Genomic DNA, 23,786 nt, shown 5'->3' on the forward strand with positions numbered 1-23,786 from the left:
TGTTCACAATCTGTATTCATGCTAAACTATCCTGACCGACTAATAGGCAGTGACCACGAGGGCTTTTTAACTGACATATTGGAGCAGATAAGCAGATTACAATAACATTCATGCTCGTTAGGGCTTCAATAATGGCTGTCTAGGATCGAAAAACCCTGAAATGAGATTTAAACAAACAGAACTGCACACCATTAAATCTGTCTTCATCTTTCTGTATATGCCTAAACAGATCTAACTCAATGAAGTAAGCATTGAAACATCATAAGCAAGCGAAAACGTTTTTCCCTTCTTTCTCACACAGTAATGACGGTATACTTTGTCTGCAGTATCAGACCACAGTTACTGGGAGAAAGACAAACCAATTAATGATTTTGGTATTCTAAAAACCTAGAATAAAAGCAATACAGCTCCCTGTAGAAAAGCCCTGCAGCTGTCTTTGGCTACCTTGTGTAAAAATGAGAAGCCTGCATCGAAAGCTAGTTAGAGGTTGCACAGCAGTTTTATTTAAAAAGAAAAAGCCATGGTCTTTCTTTTGTCCCTCCAACATGCTTCATGATCTTACACTCGGGGACCACCTCTGGTGAATTGCTGTGACGCTTTGATCCCTACCAACAGTGGCATTTCTAACATGGGTGGTCCTGCTGAGAATCAAATCCCCGAGCATGACGGTGTTAATGCCGCCGAACAACCCGGAGTCACGCGCTCACTCCTGCACACATGACAATTCTGACTCTCACAGGCAAAAATACATTAAAGTGCACATGCAGGTATTAACATGCATGCTCACAGTGATTGAACAACTTGGCTCTGGGCCTTGTCTTCATCATATCAGAGACAAAAATACACATGACTCGCCTTTTTTGCCTTGGCGGCGTGCTGTTGCTGGTTCCCTTGTGTTTGTTTCAAGTTCCCTGGCAACCTTTTTTCATCTAGTATTTCACGACTCATATACAAAAGTTTAGCTCATATTTTTCTGTTTTTATTACACCTAAATCACACTCCTGTCCTTTATTCCTGAAACATCAGACCCCTGTCATCATGCTTTTTTACAGGCCAAATTGCTCACTGCTGCTTGCAAGACCCAGCCAGTCTGCATACCTGTGTCTTGGCTAGATTTACGGACCTTGCCGTTTGATTAGCCCTTTTGTAGGAGCAAGTGTTCATTGTCTGTGTGTCTGTGTGTGTGTGTGTGTGTAGAGATGATAGCACTGTTGCCTGCAGCGCTTGTTCCAGGATATGAGGCCTCCATAGACTATGTATTGCCCTCTAAACAGATTTGTCAAAACCATCCATCTAGTCCAGGTGTGCCCTGTCAACTTCTGCCCTAACTCTTTTTTGTTTTCCACCAAATATTGTTCAAGAGTTACTAAGACGTTCTGCTATATATCTGACCGGGCCCCTCAGGGGACATTGACAAAAAATAAAGGTCTCCGTAATAATCTTTGGAATATTTGTTTTAATAGAACTGATTTGATTGTACTGTATATTCAATTCAAGTGATCAGTAATGACCTCATAAAGTAGGTGTTTAAAAGAACAGTTTAGCAATTGCATCCAACAGATGTTTCAAACCATTTCTTTTTTTATTGTATAAGCATGCAAAGAGTCGGTATGTAAGACGCATATAAAACACAACCATGTGACTGTGTGATTGTCAGAGAGTATCAAGTTCCTGCAAGTAAGACCAGTGGCTGTCTTTAATGTGCAAAACACTTATTAGGGGAGAACAAAAAGCACTGGCACAGGTCTAATACTTTGAGTGCATTGGGTTATTCCTTCAGTTCAGTGAGTTGTTTTCAATTATTTAATACGTATGGACAAATTTACAAGATTTATTGACCGTGACTTTTGCATGAGGTAATTGTCATGTTGACGCAGGGAAGAGCCTTTCCCTGTTATTAACTATACTGACACGAGTTTGGAAACACGCCTTTTGAACGTAAGGAATCCAAACAATGAAATTATGCAAAGCGACCACAGAATATTTCGACAGATGTTTGTCTGCATTATTTTGACCATATGTGTGTATTGAACACACATTAAATTGAATAGACTATTTTCCAGAGTCTCATACCAGACACATTCAGTGACTTATTAAGGCCATCAAGGGAAAAGTAAAAGATTCACTCAAATGTATTATTTTGGACGTCCTTGTAATGCCGCTAAGAATGATCTCAAAGGCTCTTCTGCCAACGGAACAGCAGCTCTCCATCGCTGCATACAAGAAGGTTACTGAACTTTATGAAAATGAATTTGTGATGATGTCAACTGCAAGCTTTTATCGACTTGTGGATCGAGTAATTGCAAATGAGTTGCCAACAATGCACAGGAGCCACTGCTACTATTTGTAATTCAAGGCTTTGTGAGACCCTTATTTTACCGGGACATCGCACACAATGAACTGCAAAGGCAAAGTAAGGCTCAAAGTGAAACATGTGAAAGGCAACTGTGTCATTTGAATGCCGATACATTGTGCCATCAGCATACACTTTATAAAGTTGAAACCTGTCTGAAGCCACTTTAAGAAGAGAGCTGTTTTATATTATAAGTTTGTGGTCAGGGGCCTGAGGGTTTGAACTACGCTGTACATACACACACATTACCATGGGTGCCATATAAGTTAGAATAATGAAGAAAAATCATCCGACAGGAGCAATAGGAAAGCATCATGGAAGTCTGTTCATCAGCCTGCAGCCATGCCTTCTGACACAGACTGAACCACTTGTTACCCCGACTGTCATTTGTTCACCTATAGATCACACACTTACATTATGCTTTCGCTCAGACTGTGTTGTTAGGATACAACGGCCACACACACACACACACACACACACACACACACACACACACACACACACACACACACACACACACACACAGTGTCCTTGCTTGCTTCAGCCTGCTACTACATAGGAGACAGAAAAACAGCTGCTGTTACATTAGCATTTGTATAGTTGTAGCTTTACCTGGCCAATAACCAATGAGGTGCACTACTCGGTGTGTTGTATATACCTTTACCAAGTTCATTAAATAAGTACATTGCCACACAATGATTCATACTCTCCACAAACTTGGAGTCTCATGCTTTGCACTTTCCCTGCTCACATCCTTGTCCCTTGTCATTGGTCCATGGGATCCCTCAAGGTTCCGTCCTGGGTCCCCTCCCTTTTACTCTGTACAATTCACTTAGCTCTGTCTTTTGCTCTCTATGCCTTTCTTATCAGAGCTACACAGATGACGCTCAACTGATTCTGTCCAGTCTTTCTTTTGTGAAGAGTATCTGACAGTGATTTGTGTCTCACTGACTGGCCAACGTGTCATAGTTCTCCAACTAAGTGTGCCGCTGTGTTTGGCCTCTTGCCTGCACCAGCCCTCACAATAACCAGCCAGCCTTCCACTAAATGGCTACTCCACTAAAGTACAGTATTTAAGACTGGCTTTTGCTCTAATTTATCATATTATATAAAGGCCAGCCAAGTTCAATTGACCATTTCACGGTGAGGTTTGGGCATATCATTCTTTCTGATAACACAATCAGAGCATGCAAAATTGATTTCTGTCCAACAAATGCCCGTAACCAAACAGAAAACCTAAGATCCCCTCTGTGATAACTATGCAGATTCATCCAATGTGTGTATTACCGTTGTAGTTCTTCATGTATTACGTCCAGCACTTCAGGACAGTTTGCAGTTTACTCTTAATTCATGAACACTCTGCAGACCTATAAAGCACATGAGGTAATCTTCAAAGGTTGGCAGCATTAACAATTCTGTACCAGTTCATCTTGAACTAAAGGTGTTAACTATTCCTACATAGTGTAGATATGGTATGTTACTTATTACTACCTATTCTGACTTTTGTCCCTTTTTATTATTTGGGGATGTGATACAAATAGGTATTGATGGTTGGAAAGAAGAAGGGTGGATGTGTGGCTGCTCTGAGAAAAAGCTCTGAGGGTGCACACTCATGTTTCCCTCTCCTCCTCCTGTTCTGCTTCCCATATGTCTCTCAGCTCCGCTTTAGTACTCTCCATTTCACCCCATTAGGGTCATCAAACGAAATGCACTGCCCTTTGGTCCCGTCTCCCGAAAGGCCTCTCTCACTGCACCACCGTTCCCTGAGGCCCGACATTTGATGTGTTTTGTTATGTGTGTGCATGTAATGCATTATGGCAGGCCAAAGGAAAATGCTGGGTCGTAGTGGTTAGCATGTTGTTGACGTTTGTCACCTCTGGAAACCACAGAACTTGAAGTCGCTGTTTGTTTTGAAGGATTCTTCAAAGAATTCATGAGTCATTAATAATAAGTTTGCAATGAGACAGCTGGTGTTCTGAACCAAACTGATTTACAGTGAGAACTATTTTATAGCAGTTTTTATTATAATATGCACTGAGAAAAAAGCTTGTTGAAAAGTTAAGCTTAGTCACATCAAGATTAACTTTTAACAACCAGATGGCACAGATGCATGGGACCTGTTTTGTCATTTGTCCATAGCTTAACCGCAATGACATCTAGCACATAAATACACAAGTACTCATGTGGATGTGATACCTGAGCTATGATTATGATGGGTAAAGATAGAAATGGGTCTTTCAGCAGTGTGGACGATGCTAACGATAAACACGTTTTGTAGTTTGGCTTGAACGGACAATCCAGTCTTAACCGCGGAAATGTTAATTATAGGCAGCAAGGTTTGGAAAGAACACTTGCTGTCTATAACTTATTGGCAGATGGGTCAAGGGTGATTGTCTTGAAAAGATGAGAAACTAATCGTCTCAAAGGCAGACCAAATAGTGCCAGATGTCAGTGATGAGTTGATGATGTTTTCAAGAAGGGAATAAGGTCTGCAGCTGTGTTGTTTTTTTTAAGTTTAGATATGTTAAAGAGTGTTGCTCAAAGAATGACTTGATGTAATGAGGTTAACCCACATACATGGTGTTCAGGGACAAAATCACAAAGATTAAATATTTCTATTTTCTGAAAAGTGATTTGAACAGAACCTTTGACACCAAATGCACTTGATTGTTAAAACATCATCAGCCAGACATCTGTATGTAATCGAATTATCCCTGATTCTTGTTTTGTTTCTGACAGAATATGTTTCTGCGCCGAGGGAGTTCTCGAGGCGACGGGACTGTACCTTCAGGGACCAATCGGAAAGGTTCAGTAGGTCGTGGGGATGTCTTTGTGGTGGATGAGGACACCGACTTGTTGGATCCAACCTTCCAAAATGGTGGACAAGTCAACCCTCAGTGGAAACCTTCCAGGAATGGACTCAAGGGAAGCCAAAAGGGAAAGCCTGAACTGTTAGAGGAGAACATTACAACAGACGAAAAGGTTGACTTGGACGGCAGGACGTCATCATTGTTCCCGGGGAAACCATCAGGTGACATCATTGACTTGGACATCGGGGTACGCCCAAGAAGCCCCCAGTGGTGTTGCCTCTAGCTAAGATCCCTTCCGATCCATCAACGTCCACAGATTCTGGAACCCCAACAAAGGCGGTAGTCGAGAAGGGGAGACCCATTACCAACGGTACACAACCAGAGAAGGATCGCTCTGCCGTTGTGACTACTGTATCCAGAGATGGAGACCTGGTGCTGGGCTCAGATGGCAAAATGTACCGGCTCCAAAGAGGACCACCAGGCCGAATGGGTCCCCCAGGGCAGGAAGTGAGTCTTATGGAATTCTCATTGATTCAATACCCTTGTTGTAATGTAGGTATGCAAGTGCAATCAATGGATATTTTTCCAAACAACAGTAAAGGAAAGGACATTGATTGCTACCCAGGCTTGTCCGTCAGCCACTTAGTGCCGATTCACTGCCAACTTTAAGTGTGCAGAGGCAGATTCCGCCTGACAATGTTTAGCAAGCATTACCAGTGAACCGTTTCATCTGATATTATTCCAGGCATTGTATTAGTTTGTATTTAACTATTGTCCAAGTGACAAAACTTCTCGGCGCAACAATACATTGGAGAGCGTAAGAAATGGGGGCCTGATTCCCACTGATTTAATTTATTATATATCATATCAGAGATTTCTGATGTTGGATGAGATAAAATAATGTTAGGGCCAACAGAAGAAAGGGTGACGTCTGTTTATGCTTTACGGCTTACAAGAGCTGTTCTCCATAAGCTGTCGTCTGACTCTGATCAGGGAAGCATACACTGCTCAAACATGTGTTGATCCACATGTCTTTGATGCAGTTATCTGAGCACTCAGGGAACTGCACAGTGAAGGAGTCTTAACAGTTTGTCATAGCATTACTCAATGTGATCGTCTTGTCTGCCAAGTTATGTGATTGGTACTAATGGGTAGAGTCATTTTATACTATCCAATCAGATGGTTTACCTGGTGTAAGAGGTGGGTCATCACAGGGACTGCAGGGCAGACAGAACCAGAACCAGACTGCACATCTGCTCATGTCTGGACCAGCCTCTGAAGTCACGCTGCCATAAAATCCGCAGGATCACTCAGCACGATTACTGTGATTAAAGACGGCTGTAGGGAACATGAAGGAAGACGTCCTGTTGGCTCAGAATACAATCCTTCTCTCTTCTTATGTGCTGCTCTTCAGATCTAGCTTGCGTAGCTTTTCTTTGTATGCCTTTAGCCTGTAGCATTACTGTCTACAAGTATCACTTACAGGAAATGCTTTTCTCTGATTGGCTGGCTGTGCCTCGAAATGCTAAAATAGGTCGCCTTAGGCAAACATTTCAACCAATGTTCTAAATCAATTCATCAGGTGAATGTAATTGCTGGTAACAATACAATCAGAACCACTGATACATTCAGTTTACCTCAGTTTAGTTAAACTGACTACTTACACACTTTCTAAAATGAATTACGACTTTAACGCAGGCTTTGTTGCTTTGCGTTGGTGACTGGCGATCGCATTAGTGCGGTAGTACATTCCAAGATGTCCAGATGGAGAACATAATGGCCTCACTGCTTTGTCTTTACAAAGTGTGTTGCTTATTTATTTCAGTAAATCCAGTCTATATGCACTACTATGTAAACATTCAGTGTGAACAAGCTCACATAAAAATCCCCAAAATGGGTTTTTAACCTCCAGGAAAATGTCCTAGTAAAGATGTGGTAATATTTACAAGATTGATGCATTTTGTTCAGATCCATCAACAATTTACACTTAAAAGAACACATGCAGGATCTGCACACTGCCAAGCAGCTCCAACACACAATTAATGTATCTCCGAGTGCTATTTAAGCTGTTAAGTCTCAGTGTTTAATTGGCATTCAAGGTGTCGTGAACAAGACCTTAAAATGTGTCTTTAGCTTTTCAGCAGGCAATCAAATAGGCCACAAACTGTGAGGTTTTACAAGGATCCGGTGGTTTGCTCGTCTGTCAGGTCGCTGTTCCTTCCCCCTTAGGAGTAAAAAAGAAAGTTGTTATTTTTACATTTCTGGGATGATTTGTTAAAGACAAAACAGTTTCACTTTTCACAATTTGCTTTTTGGTAGAACGCTATTTCAAATTTGTTTTTATCTGTTCTTTCTTTGTGGGTTATTCTCCCTGTGTCGTCGTTCTGAGCTGTTTTATTGAAGGTTGTTACTTGTTTGGCAGGGCTGTGCTGGTGAGCCTGGCCGGCCTGGATTTAAAGGTGATAAGGTAAGAGAAGTGTTTCTTTACGACTTAATAACTCAAGACGATGTGTTAAGTTAGTCCACTTGACTCATTTAGATTTGAGTACACTAAATATCATCTGAGGCTACATCTTGTTAGAAAGCTGACATTTAATTTGACATTTTAATACTACTATAAACTCCTGTCCCTCTCTCGTTGAGCCCTTGTGCCTGAGCCCCAATACCACAGTATATCACTTTTATTATATTAAAAGAAACAAGCCAAGTGTTCCCTATACATTGATTTGTCTTCCACTTCCTTTTCATCTCTCATAGGGTTTGTTGGGTCGTGAAGGGCGTTCAGGAAAAAGGGGGGAGTCAGGACCTCCTGGACCGCCAGGGTTACCAACTTTCTACCTATGGAAGAACACAGCCGAGGAATTGGCTGCCTTTCAGGTAAGATGGAACAACAACATACTTGTATACTGTCAGGTGCAATTTTTACATCTAGTTGTTTTCCTTTTCCTCCAATCGATTCTCTCCTATTTAAAATGTTCTCCCTGTAGCGTCAGACCTCTTTCATTACTTAACTCTAATATACATTATCTATGGTTTGGATGAGCACCACCTGTTGTTTCCAGTATATATCACAGGTTTCGAGATACAGTCTTGTAATTCTGTCATCCATTTCTGAAGAAACAGACCATCCAAGGGCATTTCCCACTGGCACCTCATCGTCAGCATAAGGCATATTAGCAACATTTAGACCAAAACTCCTGTCCTAAACCTGAAGGCTCTTTAAGTTAGACCTCCATTATATTTAAAAATGTACTGTTTAAGAATAACATGGAAAAGCAGTTTGTTGTGGAAAAGAAGCAAAGATCCCCTCTGGATTTAGAATATATATTTTAAGGGGGATTTCAGACTTTCTTGCACTTTATTTCTAGCCATTTTAATAACATGGCTGTAGTGACCGCCTGTCATTCATTTCGTCAAACAACATTATAAGAAAAACCTTTCAATTTGTTCTATAATCGTGGGCTGTATCTATACTATATTCTATTACTGCACCACATATTTCATTCTGATCTACTGAATTTGTGGGAGTCATCACATCATTTAACAATAGCACCATTTATGTGTCCAGTTCTTATTAGAGAAAAGACAAAGATTGAATCAACCTTGGGTTGTTTACAGAATCTAGTGTGTATTTAACTGTTCAGTAGAGACCCTGATAAAGGCTCAGTGCCAATGGCTGGACAAAGAGTGAGTCCCTCCGGTACGGCGGTTATTTCACATCTTCCTAGCCTCTCCACAAGTGATGAAAAGGCAATATTTTCCTGAAGCGATAAGGGGAAATATAAAAGTTTCTTCGTTCAACATTGCCTTTCTTTGTGTTTGGCAAGTAAGCATGTGGGAAATGTTTGTGAAGAGACCGCACAGGGTCACGTTTAGCCTAGATCAACACCGGCCTGCTAGCCTAGCTCTGTCAAGTGCTTTACAACAACTTTAAAGCTGTCAGATATTGTGATTTAACAAGCCACTAGCATACCCAGCGGGACCCTTTACTGACAAACAACAAGTGGCCACTTGAGACCACATGAACATGTCAGAAGTCTTCTCCTTAGTGAGAGCAAAACCAGCTGTTTCTGGGTACTGGGGGGGCTAGCATGCTAACAAGATATGACATTAAAATAGGTCAGTTTGAGTTGTTGGAGGATGCATTTTAAAGAAGGTTAACTGCTCCTTTCAGGCCTGCTTTTTTGTGCTATGCTAGGCTAACACATCCTGGACTGATCTCACTTCTAAGGGATACGAGGGAATGTATCTTTCTGATGTAAATACCTGTAAGCTAATCCTAATGTTCCGTTAAACATCTCTCCACTGGACGTCCCCTGAAAAGATGGATCGTTCTTGCTCTTCCCTGTTGAGAAATTAATTGTCAATCATCTAAAAGACACACACTGAACATCAAATGTTCTTCGAGGCTGCACCATCTTACCGAGACCCATAAAACCTTAGACCGTGATCTATTGGTGCGTGCAAGCCGATGCTCTGTCCTCATCTGGTTAATCTCTCTGCAGTGGCCACAGCTGTATGTGATAGAAGACACCCACCTGCATGTCAGCATGATGGACAACTGCCATTACCAAAAAAGAAATGGAGAAATCTCTGTCTGTTAGTAGTTTGGGAAAACGATTTGTCACCGTATTGTGTGTGTGCTTTGAACTTTGTGGGTCAAACATGCAGAGTGCATTCATACAGTATTCGTATAGATGAATGGATTCTGTGAAAAGATGGTGGAATTCAAGCTTTATGTTGTCCATCCATGCACTTTTATTTCCTCTCTTAACTTACCCTGTTTCCTTTCTCCCGTAGCAAAGCAATTTCTACCAGTTACTTCGTTCTGGTTGGCCTGTAAGTACGCTGTGACGATTAATATCCTTTCTATGCTGGGATTGAGTTGTTCTGTAGCTGTCTGCTGACCTGAGGCTGGTTTCTTCTTTGTGAGCTTGCAGAGTAAAGAAGGCCCTGAAGGACCACCCGGAGAGATGGGCAAGCCTGGCATGCAGGTAAAACATCCGGTCACAAATATCTAAATGCAATTGATGAACCAGAATATGTAGCACTTAGAAAGATGATAGGTATTTCTGTATTGCTGATAGTGGTATTTTTTTTGCTCTTCTTTCTCAGGGTCCACCTGGCGAACCTGGAGATCGTGGACAACCCGGGATGCCAGGAGAGATGGTAATCCTGATCCAGAAATAACTCTATTAGTTTAAGCAATGTTCCTACTCTAAGGAAGACCGTCTCCAAATGTCTTGAGCACTGAAAGGGGAAGTTTATGCATCAAGCAAACTGGATTTATCCCTGTGAAGAATTCTTATTGGAAAGCCCAACTCTGTGTCCTCTTCTCTCCTTTTTACAAATAACTTTTCAACTCTTTTACCCTTCGCTGCACAGTGTTGTGTCACAAAGCTGTACTCAAACAGCACTTGTGATGTATAATAACAGGGCCTGATACTACTACAATGAGAGATCGACCCTCAAATAGGAACAGCATTCTTTTCCAAGGTGATATTAATAACTTTCTGTCAATGGCCATTTTCATACTTTGCAAAGTCATCCAGAAGACAGTGTTTGAACCTTTGGTGGACCTTGTGTTTGACACTCCTGGTTTGGGTTGAATTGCTAAGTTGTCATTTTGATTCACAGATCAGCAGGATAAATGCAGGTCTAGTTTTTGACAGAAAGCAGTAAGAGAAATATATATTTCTACCACTGAGAGGATACTACTACTATGCTAAATGTTAGATTGTGTTTGTTCATGCAGCTTCCAGTTGTGTTTAGTGATCAAATTGATAACTTAGTATCAGCAACAACTTTGAATAACTGTTCAGGTCATTAAATGTAAACCTAAAATGCCAAGCTATTCATTTCCAGCTTCGCTAAGTGTGATACTTTCCTGTCTGACATCTTTGCAAATTGAATTTATTTTGGCTTATGGAAGTTGGTGGGATAAGACAAGCAGCCTGACGATGTCATCTTAAACCCTTTTAAGTTTGTATACTCTAAATGAAGAATTAAAGGATTGCTAATGAAAATAATCGTTGGTTGTATGTACGTGCAAGTGTAACACTGTGACCCTGAAAGAGAGTTTATTGCTCCAAATGTAACAACCGTACATAGAGGTTGAAAATCTCACTCATCATGCCATTTGGGCCATGTGTAGCAGCATCCATCATTGTCCACAGCTTAAAATATAACGCCGTGCACAGCCAGCACAGGTGGTGGAGCCATTCCCTGAATACAGGCCGTTTTTCCACCTGTCTTTGGGCAGAGTTATTGCAGGCCACAGTCTTCCTGACACTGCGTTGTTATTCAGGTGAGCCCTTGTCTGTGTGATGAATGGCCTCACTGAGTGGAAAAGAGTCAGTGTTTTCACACTACAGACCTATAAATTATAACGAGGCTTTCCCAGCGTGATCCCACGGCGCCTGCAGGCTATTGTGATGTCGCTTTCTGTTTCTAGTTTGTTTTAGTCCGTTCTCTTTAATTATCTTGAACCATATCTTGTCTTTTCACTAACTGACTGATGAAGAAGCAACAGTAGTAATCATTTATGTTTGTCTGTCAGGGCGAGCGGGGTCTCAGGGGCCCTCCAGGACAGGCCGGGGCCCCGGGCAGAGATGGGGAAAATGGGGAAGACGGTGAGCCGGGGTCTTCTGGTGCTCCTGGACCACAGGTGGGCACATTCTCTACAGTAAACAGTTAAAGCTGTTTATAGCAGATGAATGATGTGTCTTTCACTGTTGAAATGTTTCCATCTCCTCTCTGATTGACACCAGGGCACCTGGGGATACAGGGGAGAACGAGGGTCCGAGGGGGAAAAAGGCGATGAGGTGAGGAATAAAACAGCACAGCTGCTTCTGTAAAAATAACAAGCCAGTCCCACTTTAATTTCAGATTTACTGTTTGTGAAATTGTAGCCAAGAAGGAATGGTTAGACTTTATGCAGTTTGAGCTGCAGCGGATCTTTCTGCCATAATTGAACAATTCAGCACTCAGATGTTCACTGAACATTGTGGGGCAGTTTCAAAAGGTCCAAATAGTCCTTGGTATCATTTCGAGTTATTTGATGCTACAAAATTACACATTTTAAACACCTTTCTTGGAGAAATCAAATGCGTGGCCTATATGAAATTGAAAGACACAAAGAGAGTTAGAAACGACTACTACAATGTTGATCATGTTATCTCTCTACCTTGCCAGGGTCTCATCGGGGTCATTGGTCCAAGGGGAGAAATTGGCGAACCTGGTGAGAAGGTAAATATCAGAGCTATTTAATTCATCCTGAATATTGAAAAAGAATATCAATATATCCAGATGAAGTTGTTTCTTTACCGTTTAGATTGCTTTAAAACTGAGTAGTGCCGGGATGACGTTTTTCTTGTCAACAGACATTTACTGGCAGATAACGAAAAACACATTCAAAACTCGGTCGGTTTTAAGACGAGGGAACCAGACGTGGTGTAATGCTAACTTATTTCAAGGTTTTAGGACTCATTCCTGCAGCACTATCGCCTGTAGTGCTTATGACATCTCTTTTTTGAACAACCCGTTATAGAGTTATAATCCTGCACTGTGCTTTCTCTTTGTTTAGGGCTCACCTGGTTTACCTGGCCCTCCTGGACCTGTCGGACTACGAGTGAGTGTCTTTACCATCACCTTTGAGTTTCTTTGCAACAGTCCAGGATTTTCTGCAGGGGTTTTACATGGCACTCAAAACCCTTGGATATAAAAAGTATTTATTTTATCTGTGCTTCAAAGCTACTTATAAATAAACAACATTTCAAACACAATCCTCTGGACAACATGCCAGCCCATTACAGGATCAATTTAAAACAACAACATTGAAAAAGAAACAGCCCTTCTTGTGTAATACATTTCTAACATATCCATCGGGTGTAAAACAAAACAATAAGCTTTTGTAACAGAAAGACGTGCGCCTCTGAATCCTTTTTAATCCCTAAGCCAGTCCCTCTTTGAACTTGGAGTCCCAGGCAGCGAGGCGCTGACTCCCATTTTCTCTTCCCTCTATTCTTGGGTTTACTTTGATTCTGTTTGACATGAAATCAGAACCTCTGCCTCATGGTATTAACACCGGCACTGTGGCCAGCACGCCGTAATCTCTCTGGTTAATCCTTACTTTGAATACAGCGTTTTCTATGTATTTTAATGATGTACTGTTGCTAAATTGACACTGAATTCTTTTCTGCAGGGGCCTCAGGGGACCCGAGGTGGCTCCGGAACAGAGGGATCTTATGGGCCTGATGTGAGTGATGCGCCGTTTGATTATAGCTGCTCCACATTCTGTGCTTACGTTTATTTTTGCACTATTCTGAGCGAGTCTTCTCTCCGTGAAGTGAGCATGCCTTCCATACCACTGCTTTACTTCACTATCATCTGGTGGTTTTCACATTTTAAGGTTTAGTTGAACAGAAAATGTAAATTCAGTCCTGAAATGATTTTTCAACAGCAACTGAATCCAGTGCCGTGTGTACCAACAAAACAAATGATCATTTGAAACAATAGTTCTTATCAAACGGCCCCGAATTAAACGTTTTGAGCCGGGATTCTTTTTGTGGTTCAGCCCCTAAAACTGCCAATGTAAAGCAAAGTATTTTTTTTAAACGTTTGAACTAATAATTTTGCATTTGTCAGATCTGCTTTTTGCAACCTGAGCAATTTGGAGATATTTTGTAAACATCTGTCCGCCTTTTTCTTAAGCGTTTCACAGAATGCTTTGGAAACTAGAGGTATCTTATGCATGTTTTGCAGCTGCACCAATGATGTGTATTAGGTTATACATTTCCCTCTGAATATGGACAATGTGGAAAATGTATCACTCATGCTTATATGAACCTGTCTCCAGGGGGAGAGTGGACTGGATGGTCCTCCTGGTTTTCCAGGGATGAGGGTAAGCAAACCGTTGGATTTTATGCCACACTATTTGTCTGTTATTTAACATTTTGAATATATGTGTAACACTTGTGTGTTTGTGTGTGTCACAGGGCGCTCCGGGTATTACAGGACGAGTTGGGGCTCAAGGAGTCAATGGATCAAGAGTAAGATTACACCATCACGGCTCAAAGCTGTTTTTAATTATTAGTTTTAGTGGTAATTATTCAGAGGACATCTTTGAATTGTTTTTGCTTCTCCAACAACTCTAAAAAAAACAACTAAAAATATTCAATTTATAGTGATCTGAAAAAACGACTCATTATGAATTAACCTGTGGTGTGTAAAATGAGAAATAAGTCAAAGTATTCTTCATTTATTCATCCTTGATGTCTGGAAAATGCCATACACATCACCCTGAGGGTCCTAACTGAGTGTGCAGGTTACTTCCTGTGTGTGTAAAACTGTTTATTGTTTCTTGCAGGGGGACATGGGACCTGCTGGCAGTGTTGGTCCCAGCGGCCCACAGGTATACATTTGGTTTGCTTATATACACGCTGCAGTTATTCAACCTGCTGGACATGTTTAGAGACTGTGTTGGCACTTTCTTTTGACTAGGGGCCTCTAGGTTTGGAGGGACAGGTGGGACCTCCAGGACTCAGAGGACCCCAGGTGAGTACAGTTCAAGACTGTTGACCACGGGGTGTTGTTTCATTCATTTTACACCGGTGAAGCGCAGAAGGTTAATGTGTTCATTCACACAGGGACATCCAGGACTGATCGGGGCTTCTGGACCTAAAGGAGATCCTGTGAGTGTGTTTTCTTCAAGTTAATGTGTCTTGTTTTAAAACTAAAACAGTACACAGGAGATTAAGGCGTTGAGCTTGATCAGAGCTGCACACGGTACAAGTCACACCTCTGATGTGCAAGGCTCCATTTCCCAATTTTAGGATTTTCAGTATATTGCACATGCATGGCTGAGAAGAAGATGTAAAGAGGAACAGGAGAAGAAAGGACAGTACATATTGATAATGATGATGATGATGCATTTAGCTAGCAGCTGCCAGGTTAGCACATATTTAGTCAGACAGCAAAAATGACATTTTAAGGACGTTGGACAGAGTTTGGTCAAAATGAAGAAATGGCCAACGCTTATCAGGAAAACAGGAAGTGCATTTCCTAAGCTTTCTCATTACGCTGCTCAAGATAAGTTTACCTTCCATCATCAGTGCAGTACGTTATTTAACTTGGATTAAATTCACTGTGGCCAATGTTTCTGATTAATGACAGTTAGCAGTATAGACCGTTTGCTTTGATCTGTTGTGAAATAATGCATTTCAAAAGTAATAAATGAACATTTAGTTCTGCAGAAAATGCAATATCTTATTTCACTTTTTCATTTTGGGTTTCTTTTCTTTTTGTTCATATCAGGGGCCTGTGGGGCCCATGGGTGCCCGAGGGGATCCCGGCTTCGAGGGGCCAATGGTGAGTTGCACTTGAATATTTTCTTTGGGTTATTACTTCATCACATTACAGTCAGACACAGGGACTGTAGACGTACAGTAGGTGTGAGGAGAAGTTGTGAACACCCTGCAGGCGCATCCTGCAGCCTCACAGTGCCATCTGCTGTTGGTCCAGGCTCAGTGGATCAGGACACGGTGCTGTGGGAAGATACTGAGGTTCTTATTTACTCTGATGGAAGACAAATGTCAGAGAAATAAGCGAAATCCATCTGCTATTCAGGAGTGGGACTGTAAAATGCTTTTATTGACCAATCAGCATCAACTATTTAACAATGCTGTGTAATAAACGTTGAATACTTCGCTTCGATTTGCTAGTGCTTGAATGGACCACACTTATTTTTTACAGGGTGCTGCAGGGACAAAGGGTCCTATGGGTTTTACCGGGATAACGGTAGGTGCTCTCTATACATTTACAACATGTTTAATGCAAAACATCATTGGTTTAAACATTCAATTCTTTGCAGGGTAAAAGGGGACCAGATGGGGACAAAGGAGATCCAGGACCTAAAGGAGACAAAGTAAGAGCCAGCTACTTCCTGTTCACTCAATAAGGCTCATTAACAAGAATAATACGATGACATGGAGCTACTCAAAGCAATAGTTTATCATTATGGATAATATGCTCATCCACTTTCATTCAACATAGAAGTTGTTCAAGTCTGCATTAAGACACAAAGGCAACTGAGAGACGATGTACTTTTAAATATTCATACACTAGTTTTAATGCAAGTTTATCTTTAGTTTAGTTGAATATAAGTCATGTTTATCAATCAAATGCACAAAGTGTAAGACAGCAAGACTCCAAGGAAGCAAGTACACATATTTCCCAAAATGCCAATGTTCATTTTACTTCTGTGCAATGTCTGAAGGCGTTCTCACGAGAAAAATGTCCTTTATGTTTTCATCTCAGGGTATTCAGGGGGCAGCAGGTATTAGGGGTCCTCAGGGAGAGAGGGGCTCCATCGGCTTCCAAGGTTTTGAGGGCACCAAGGGCCAGCCTGGCCCCAGCGGCACTGAGGTACGGTAAAGAGCACAGTTCAAATATTTTTGTAATAAAAGTAATGTAGATTAGGAGCTGGATGTTTTCCAACAAAGAGAAATAACATTTCTAAGCTTGAGAATTAACTCTGATGCATTGTGGGTATATTTTCTTTAAGTAAAATGCAAGAATGTTAATGGCCAAAAAGTTAGATCTGCACAGAAACAACTATTTAAGGTAAAAAACAAGTGGCGCGTATAAAAGCTAATATACGATGATGTAGCTCAACTTCTCACATAGTATTCCTCTTGTTTGAGTTGATTAACACTGGCAAAATAAACTTGATAGCCAGATTATTAACCCACATTACAGCACAGTATATTCAGCATAATATTGAATTACATGCGCTCTAAGCCGAGCGAGAGGAGCTGCCTGGTGTAGCTGAAAGAGGAGATAAGCTTCACTGATTTTTATATTTCTTCATCCAGGGTGAAAATGGAGAAACTGGTCCTCAGGGAAAACAAGGCGGCCGTGGGTTAAAGGTCAGTGATGATTTGTGGGTCTGAACACCAAGAAATGTCCGATGACTTCATGTGTTGTTCCAAACCTCACATCTAACTGTGAAACATTAGAGCCTCGGACGGCCTCCTGCATGTTCATTTGACAATCCAAACTGTGAGTGAATTAACAACATCTGACTATTGTACATTAAACACACTCAGGAATATTAACTGATGTGTCACCTGTGGTTAGGGATTACATATCTCTGCCTTATTTGAGTCTAAAATGAAGTGAATAGTGAACATATTCTAGAAAAAAAGGTGTGTTTACTGACGTTTCTGTCATCTACTCTACTAACCTCACTATCCATGTGCTATCTTATAGTGACATTGACTAACATGCCATAACAAGTGCAAGTGTTTACACAAAACGCATGTCTTTATTTTTACAAGTGTGTTAAATATCTACAAATAAGCTCATTTAGGTTGTAACAATTTCGTAAATATTAGACATAAGAAGACTTTAAATAATAGACAATGATGTGACATCTGAGATATATGAAGCATTACTTTATGACTTGTTATTTTACTTACTAATATCTGAACCTCCTTGAAGGGAAACAGGGGACCGGATGGACGCAACGGCAAACCAGGACCCAGAGGGACCAAGGTAAAACAATACATTTAATTGGCACAATAGAGCCTTAACGATGTTGCCTAATTTAGAATAAGCGTTATTCTTTCCATTTCCTTTTCCCTGACAAATATCTGAACTTTTAGATACCTGTGCAACTTCTGTGTATTCCACCACAGTTATTTGGTTTTGACGTTGCCCTTTCCCCACGCTTTTTTCTTCAGGGCCGAACAGGACAGAGGGGCCACACCGGCCAACCGGGTCCATCGGTAAACTGAGCGCCTGTCACAGATTATCTTAGATGTATTAGCTCCTGAATTCTATATAAACAATCTGACCATATGTTCAGAATGCAAATCGTAAAGTTAATGAATTAAATGTTTATTTCTGAAAGTTTTTATTACATATACAAGACCTTAAGAGTAGCGGGGAATTAAATATTTGTCGTGTCTAGTTTCTATGGAAGTTCAGATTGGCAAATGCAAAACAGAAAAATCCTTTGTCTGATCTAAATTGCTTTTCTCCTCCTGTAGCTAAGTTGTTTGCTTGGGCTGTGAATCAGATGCCTCTTAAGGTTTTTGTAGTAATCATATTTGGTTTACATATAATAATTGCCTCCGTGTGTGTATCTGACAGGGTTTGCCGGGGCCACATGGACCAGAGGGAGTTGAAGGAAAGCCTGGTACACAGGTTCCCATTCTCTATCATATTTCAATTCCATCACCTGTCAATGTTGTCTGTGTCTACTTACTCCTACCACATACTTTACAAGCATTTTATATTCAGTTTACTTTTAGTACTTGCACTTATTTCACACACACACGTCATTAACTGTCTCAGTTTGAGTCCAAAGTTAGAGGTAAAAACTGTTGATGGGTATAGAAGGAAGAGACTCCTCACACCCTTCACTTCTTCAAAGGAAAATGCTTTTCTGAATACAAGATTTCCTGGCTGTGGGATGAAACTTAAAAAAGTGACACCCTGAAAGACTGCTGAGACAGAAATGCCCTCAAACTGTCAAACCCACTGCAGAGTTGAGTCCAGGTTACTCTGATTCTGCAACTGTAGCTTTAGCCACCAGGGGGCAGTCTCAGGACAGGACAGCAGTATTGTGAGAGATGTACAAATTCAGCAGTAAGGTGTCCAGTTTTAAAAGTGAATGTCTCATTTATTTAGTGTGTTATATCCATGATTTAGAGAGCACATTACTGTCAGATAAATTGTATTCCAATGGAGGGAAACATTGCAAAGTTTTCATTTTAATAATTAACACAAGAAATGAATTGTAGAAAAAGACATTTCTGCTTTCTTTGTTTTATGTTGTTTTGTGTTGTAAGTCAGACTTTGAAGACGTCACCGTACTAAACTGTGAACTTGCCCTAAGCGCTTAATCATTTAGTCATAAAAAATAATCTTAATGTGGTGTGAAAATCGTTGTTTTTTTACCTTAGTTTTTTCTGAGTTTTAAAAAGTCTCCACTGAAAATTCACTTTGTTGGGAAAAAAAACTATGTAAGAAATATATATTCCTTCTTGCCAAAGACGTAGCTGAGAAGATCATCACCACTACCTTATCTAACCAGTGAATGTAAAGCTACAGCCATTGCACAATTTGCTTAGCTTAGTGTAAGCACAGGAAACAGCGGTTCTAGCTCTGTCAAAAGGTGACAGATTCTAGCAAAAACCAAGTGTAGAAACAGTGTGATTGTCGGTGTGGGACTTGCCCAGTGACTTGGTGTGTCTGAGTGTTATCTTCACCCTGAGGTTACCACATCCGAGGAACAGTCCATCACATAAATCCCCTACAGGTCTTTTTAACCTTTTAAGACAGAGCCTGTCTCCCCCTGCTGCCAGTATTTATGCCTTAGTAGCACTTATCACATCCTGTCACCTTGATGTCACTCAGCTTTACCTCACGGCGTGTAATCTACAAAGTGTCTGTGAGGAGAGGGCATCCCGGCAGCCTCACACCTCTGGCCCGGTAACCAGTATGGAGACTCCCTCACCTTTATCACGTGTTTTTGATGCTTCATGTTAATACTTTACAATGACTGTTAAATGGACCCTATTATGCTATTGTGGGGTTTCCCCTTTTCTGTAGTGTTTTATATAGATTTGTATGCATGTAAATGGTCTGCAAAGGCTAAAATCCCCCCTGCCTGAAAAACCTCCATTGGACTCCTGTGCTATCGTTCTATTGGCTAGTGCTCCAACACACTGTAAGCGATAACGTAAGAGGCAGGAAGTCTCTAAGCAGTTGACCAATCACAACAGAGCCGGCCAGCTAACCAATCAGAGCAGTCTGGGCTCTGGTTTCAGACAGAGGGTGAAAAGAGGTGCTGCCGCACAGGCAGTATGAGAAAAATAAAGAGCTTTTTGAACCTTAGAGCATGGAGACATGTCCCAGTAGAGGAACTAAATACAAATATGAACCTGAAAATGAGCAGAATAGGACCTCTTTTAGACATATGTGGTTTTGCTGCTGTTGACAAGAGAGTAAACGATACAAGTGTTGTGGCTTTAGCTTTGTATTAATATGAAAGTGATGCATCTTCTCGGTGAATTCAGATTAAGTGACTTGATTAAATGGAGCTTCATTTTTCTAAGTCTATAGGAAAGTTTATTCTTTGATAATACTATATTTGCACCCTGAATGACCTTTGTCGTTGTGAGAAATTGCATTGTTGGTATTTTCTGCTTCTCGTTCTGTTTCAGGGTCCCTCGGGTGCATCTGGCAGTGCTGGCAGTAAAGGAGCAGCGGTAAGAACGTTACCCTCACTATGACCTCAGCGCTCATGACATCATCCCTCTAGCTTGGCTTTTTTTTACTTTTTGACAAGCACTGCAGGGTTCAGCGGAATAAAAGCCCTTCGAACATTTTAACAAGCCAGCCCGTGATTAAATACAGCAGGTTTTATGGATTCATGAGCAGGCAAACACAACAAACACGAACAGTGCAGAGCTGAAGCGGCTACCAGCAGTTAAGGTGTCAGGTGTGTTCAATGACACTGGCAGGGGTGGATCAGGGTGCATGTAGATCCATGTGTGTGTTTGCATCACACATTGATTTACATGACCATATATAATGATATACGTCAGTCATGGACATCTTAACATTGCACCTAAATTGGATTGTTGCACATAAAGCATCAGAACCATTGGCCTTTTTCTGCTGCAGTAGCAGACTCCAGAAGAGCCTTTGTAAGGTCCAACCCTGATGTCATGTGATCAGGTCTGGCTCACAATTAAGTGGAGGACTTCAACCTCAAAATGAGGCAGCATTTGACCACTTCCAGTTAACAAATGAATAAATGAGGCTACTAAACGTAATCATGCCGCAATCATTAGCTGGTTTTAGCTGAGCGAAAGTGACGTCAAGTCATGCAGTCCATTTGAGGCCAAACGTTAGCATTTCTCTTCTGGTGTTTGCATTCACGCTTCAAAAATGTTAAAAGAAGTGTAGATTACCCTGCTGAACTAAACGTATAACTATCATAAGCATGAGTTTCCACTGAGCTTATTCTCTGCATTATTCCAAGATCCACTGGAAGAATCCCATTGGCTCTTTGTCGAGGAAGCCCTTGCTATGCTAACGTCCAGGTCTGCCAACAACTATGTCCTCACTGCACCTCTCTATAGGTGTTCCAGTTCCTCCTAAAGGTGTTGGATTGGGTCCAGGACTCTGTTAGGGCCTGTTCACCAAACTGGGAAACATATTTCTTTACTGGAGCTGTGTATTTGATACTGGCAGGCTGTCAAAAAATGTACACTGGTTCCAAAGACTGCAAAAAAAAGTTGTATTATTTTGCGTTCACGATTCTTTTACGTCAAACTAAATGGCCCAAACAAATGCTGCGTCTCAATTCATATACTTCAGTTAGTACACTTTGCCTTTCCTTTGACAAGTGCTGCTATGTAGCCAAGACGGCGAGAGTTGTGGGGGAAGTACCCAGTGTTTTAATCTCGTCCTTCTTTTTACTTCTGTATGAGATAGAAGATTCGATTTACTGTTTCAGAAGTGCAGAGGTACAACTGCTGAGTAATAACTTTGGTTTTGCGTGTCACCACATTATTGACCGCTTAAGTTAACAAAGACAAATGTAGCATTTTAAATGTAAAAGTCTTAAATTAAACTCTTAATCACCAATACTATTATCCATAATGACATTTAGGGAGTAGACTCATGACTGCAATCAAACGTAATGGCCGAGAAACTATTAAATGGCTGATAAAGCAAAAGCCATACGAAAAAATACTGAATCAACTCATTTAAACCAATACCGCAACAGTTCAGTGCACTTCTAAAAACTAAAAGCTTTTGGTCTCTCATCTCTTTCACTTCTTTAAACCTCTTCCCATTTCATAGCAACTTTTTAAATGACTTCTCCTACTTTTTCTAGGGTTTTCAAGGAAGTGCTGGCGACAGAGGAGCAGATGGCCCCCCAGGTTCTCCGGTAAACTTTGTTTTTATTCTCTAGTAGTCATTTGGAAGACAGAGTAGAGGATGACAGAAGCTACTGTGTGAAACTGAGGATTTTTTGGAGCGGAATCAGCCAGGCAGGAAGTCTGTAGATGAGCCGATCCTCTGAAGCATATCGCTCGGGAAGGAGAGGATGGATTGATTGTAAAACAAATGTTTAACCCTCTGAACACCTAAGCAGTTCAAGGTTTCTCACTTCAGTATGTTAGTCCTGCACTCTTGTTGCTTGAAGAATAGAAGAAAGAAGAAGTATATACAAACAACATGTTAAGTGTGTTAAGTGTTATCAATTTAGGGGGGAAATGTTGTGGATCTGGTTTTTGCAAATGGTTTATTTCAAAATGACTGGTGTCATCATTATGAAGTCAACATAAATCCTTGTTAAAATCACTTTTTCAAGCTTAGATTTCTTTATTTTCATCACAGACAAAAGCAATCATCACAGGTGATTTGTTAAATGACTGTCAGATGTTAGAAATTAAACAACACTTTAAGCTTTCACATTTTTTATCATGAATAAACAATGTAAACGTTGCTTTGTTTAGGGATTCAGAGGGGGGTTGAGTCTAGGCTGACACAGAGCTGTGTCCTGTAAATGCTTGGATCTTATTAGTTTTTCAGTATTGAGCTTTAGAAACTAAGAGCCTCTGATGAACTCTGCTGAGTTTACACATTGTGGTCATCTAATCTGACTTCCAATCAGATGGCAAGCAAGCATTTTTAAGCCCCAGGAAATATAACGCTCGATCTCTGCAGTCCTGTAATCTGATTGGCTGAACAGATAATCAGATGTTATTGACTGCTTCTTTGAACCTTTAATGACAGACATCATTTTTTCTGCCAGGGGTCACCAGGGAAACCAGGACCTGCAGGATCCCCTGGACCTTCAGGAGAAAAGGTGAGTCCACAGGCAGAGCGGTCATGACCCCCATTACACCAACACACACACAAATGCTGAATGTGTGTATGTTGTCATTTTGCGTTATGTGTGTGTTTTTTCTCCTCAGGGTTTCACAGGGAAGCAAGGCATGGAGGGACCTCAGGGCCCAGTAGGCATGTATGTAAGTGATTCTTCAAAGAGGTTTGAGGTTCAGATTTCAAATGTCTATTTAGGCTATCGTACAGAATCAGGCATTCAACAAAGCGATAAAATGCTATGAGGGTAAGGTGGTTTTAAGCTCATCCTTACAGGGTAAAATCAGTGTTCTGCAAAAAGTAGTTGAGGTGGTTTTTAACTGATTTACCTGATGGAGTTTTACACCTTTTTCTCCTGGAAAGGACTTTGTTCATTCAACTTTCAGTAAGTTGTTTCCTCTTGAGAAGAGAGGAAATTATGGAATGAATGTTAAGTTATTCATCAGTCCTTGAAAATAATAACATATAAGTTATTACAAGTTTAAATATGAATGTCTTTTAGATGGTATTTCTCATTTGCTTTGGACCCATTGTTTTTTTGGATCCTTAAACTTGTTTCCTAGATGTGGTGTGGTGTTGGGTGAGCCGCTGAGACGTTAACTGATGATAAACAAATGTCTCTTGTATTTGATCTTCAACCATCAGGGTATCCAAGGAAACGTGGGCATGCGAGGGCATCCAGGGTTCATGGGAGAAAGGGTAAAGTCATC

General features: G+C 40.9%; 1 protein-coding gene across 1 annotated transcript in view; it reads left to right on the forward strand.

Moving 5' to 3' along the window:
* si:ch211-196i2.1 (collagen alpha-1(I) chain) overlaps nt 1-23,786 on the forward strand; it is an 80,698-nt gene that overhangs the window by 38,285 nt on the left and 18,627 nt on the right. Inside the window, 29 exon segments of the mRNA XM_063890046.1 lie at nt 5,093-5,409; nt 5,412-5,670; nt 7,921-8,040; nt 9,964-10,002; nt 10,104-10,157; nt 10,279-10,332; nt 11,723-11,830; nt 11,934-11,987; nt 12,358-12,411; nt 12,749-12,793; nt 13,367-13,420; nt 14,021-14,065; nt 14,160-14,213; nt 14,531-14,575; nt 14,665-14,718; nt 14,811-14,855; nt 15,478-15,531; nt 15,916-15,960; nt 16,034-16,087; nt 16,480-16,587; nt 17,037-17,090; nt 17,665-17,718; nt 17,907-17,951; nt 18,319-18,372; nt 20,397-20,441; nt 22,082-22,135; nt 23,006-23,059; nt 23,169-23,222; nt 23,722-23,775. Coding sequence (XP_063746116.1) covers nt 5,093-5,409; nt 5,412-5,670; nt 7,921-8,040; nt 9,964-10,002; nt 10,104-10,157; nt 10,279-10,332; nt 11,723-11,830; nt 11,934-11,987; nt 12,358-12,411; nt 12,749-12,793; nt 13,367-13,420; nt 14,021-14,065; nt 14,160-14,213; nt 14,531-14,575; nt 14,665-14,718; nt 14,811-14,855; nt 15,478-15,531; nt 15,916-15,960; nt 16,034-16,087; nt 16,480-16,587; nt 17,037-17,090; nt 17,665-17,718; nt 17,907-17,951; nt 18,319-18,372; nt 20,397-20,441; nt 22,082-22,135; nt 23,006-23,059; nt 23,169-23,222; nt 23,722-23,775 — 2,130 coding nt within the window.

The sequence above is a fragment of the Eleginops maclovinus genome, chromosome 8 (genome assembly GCF_036324505.1).
Source record: "Eleginops maclovinus isolate JMC-PN-2008 ecotype Puerto Natales chromosome 8, JC_Emac_rtc_rv5, whole genome shotgun sequence".
NCBI classification, from domain to species: Eukaryota; Metazoa; Chordata; class Actinopteri; order Perciformes; family Eleginopidae; genus Eleginops; species Eleginops maclovinus.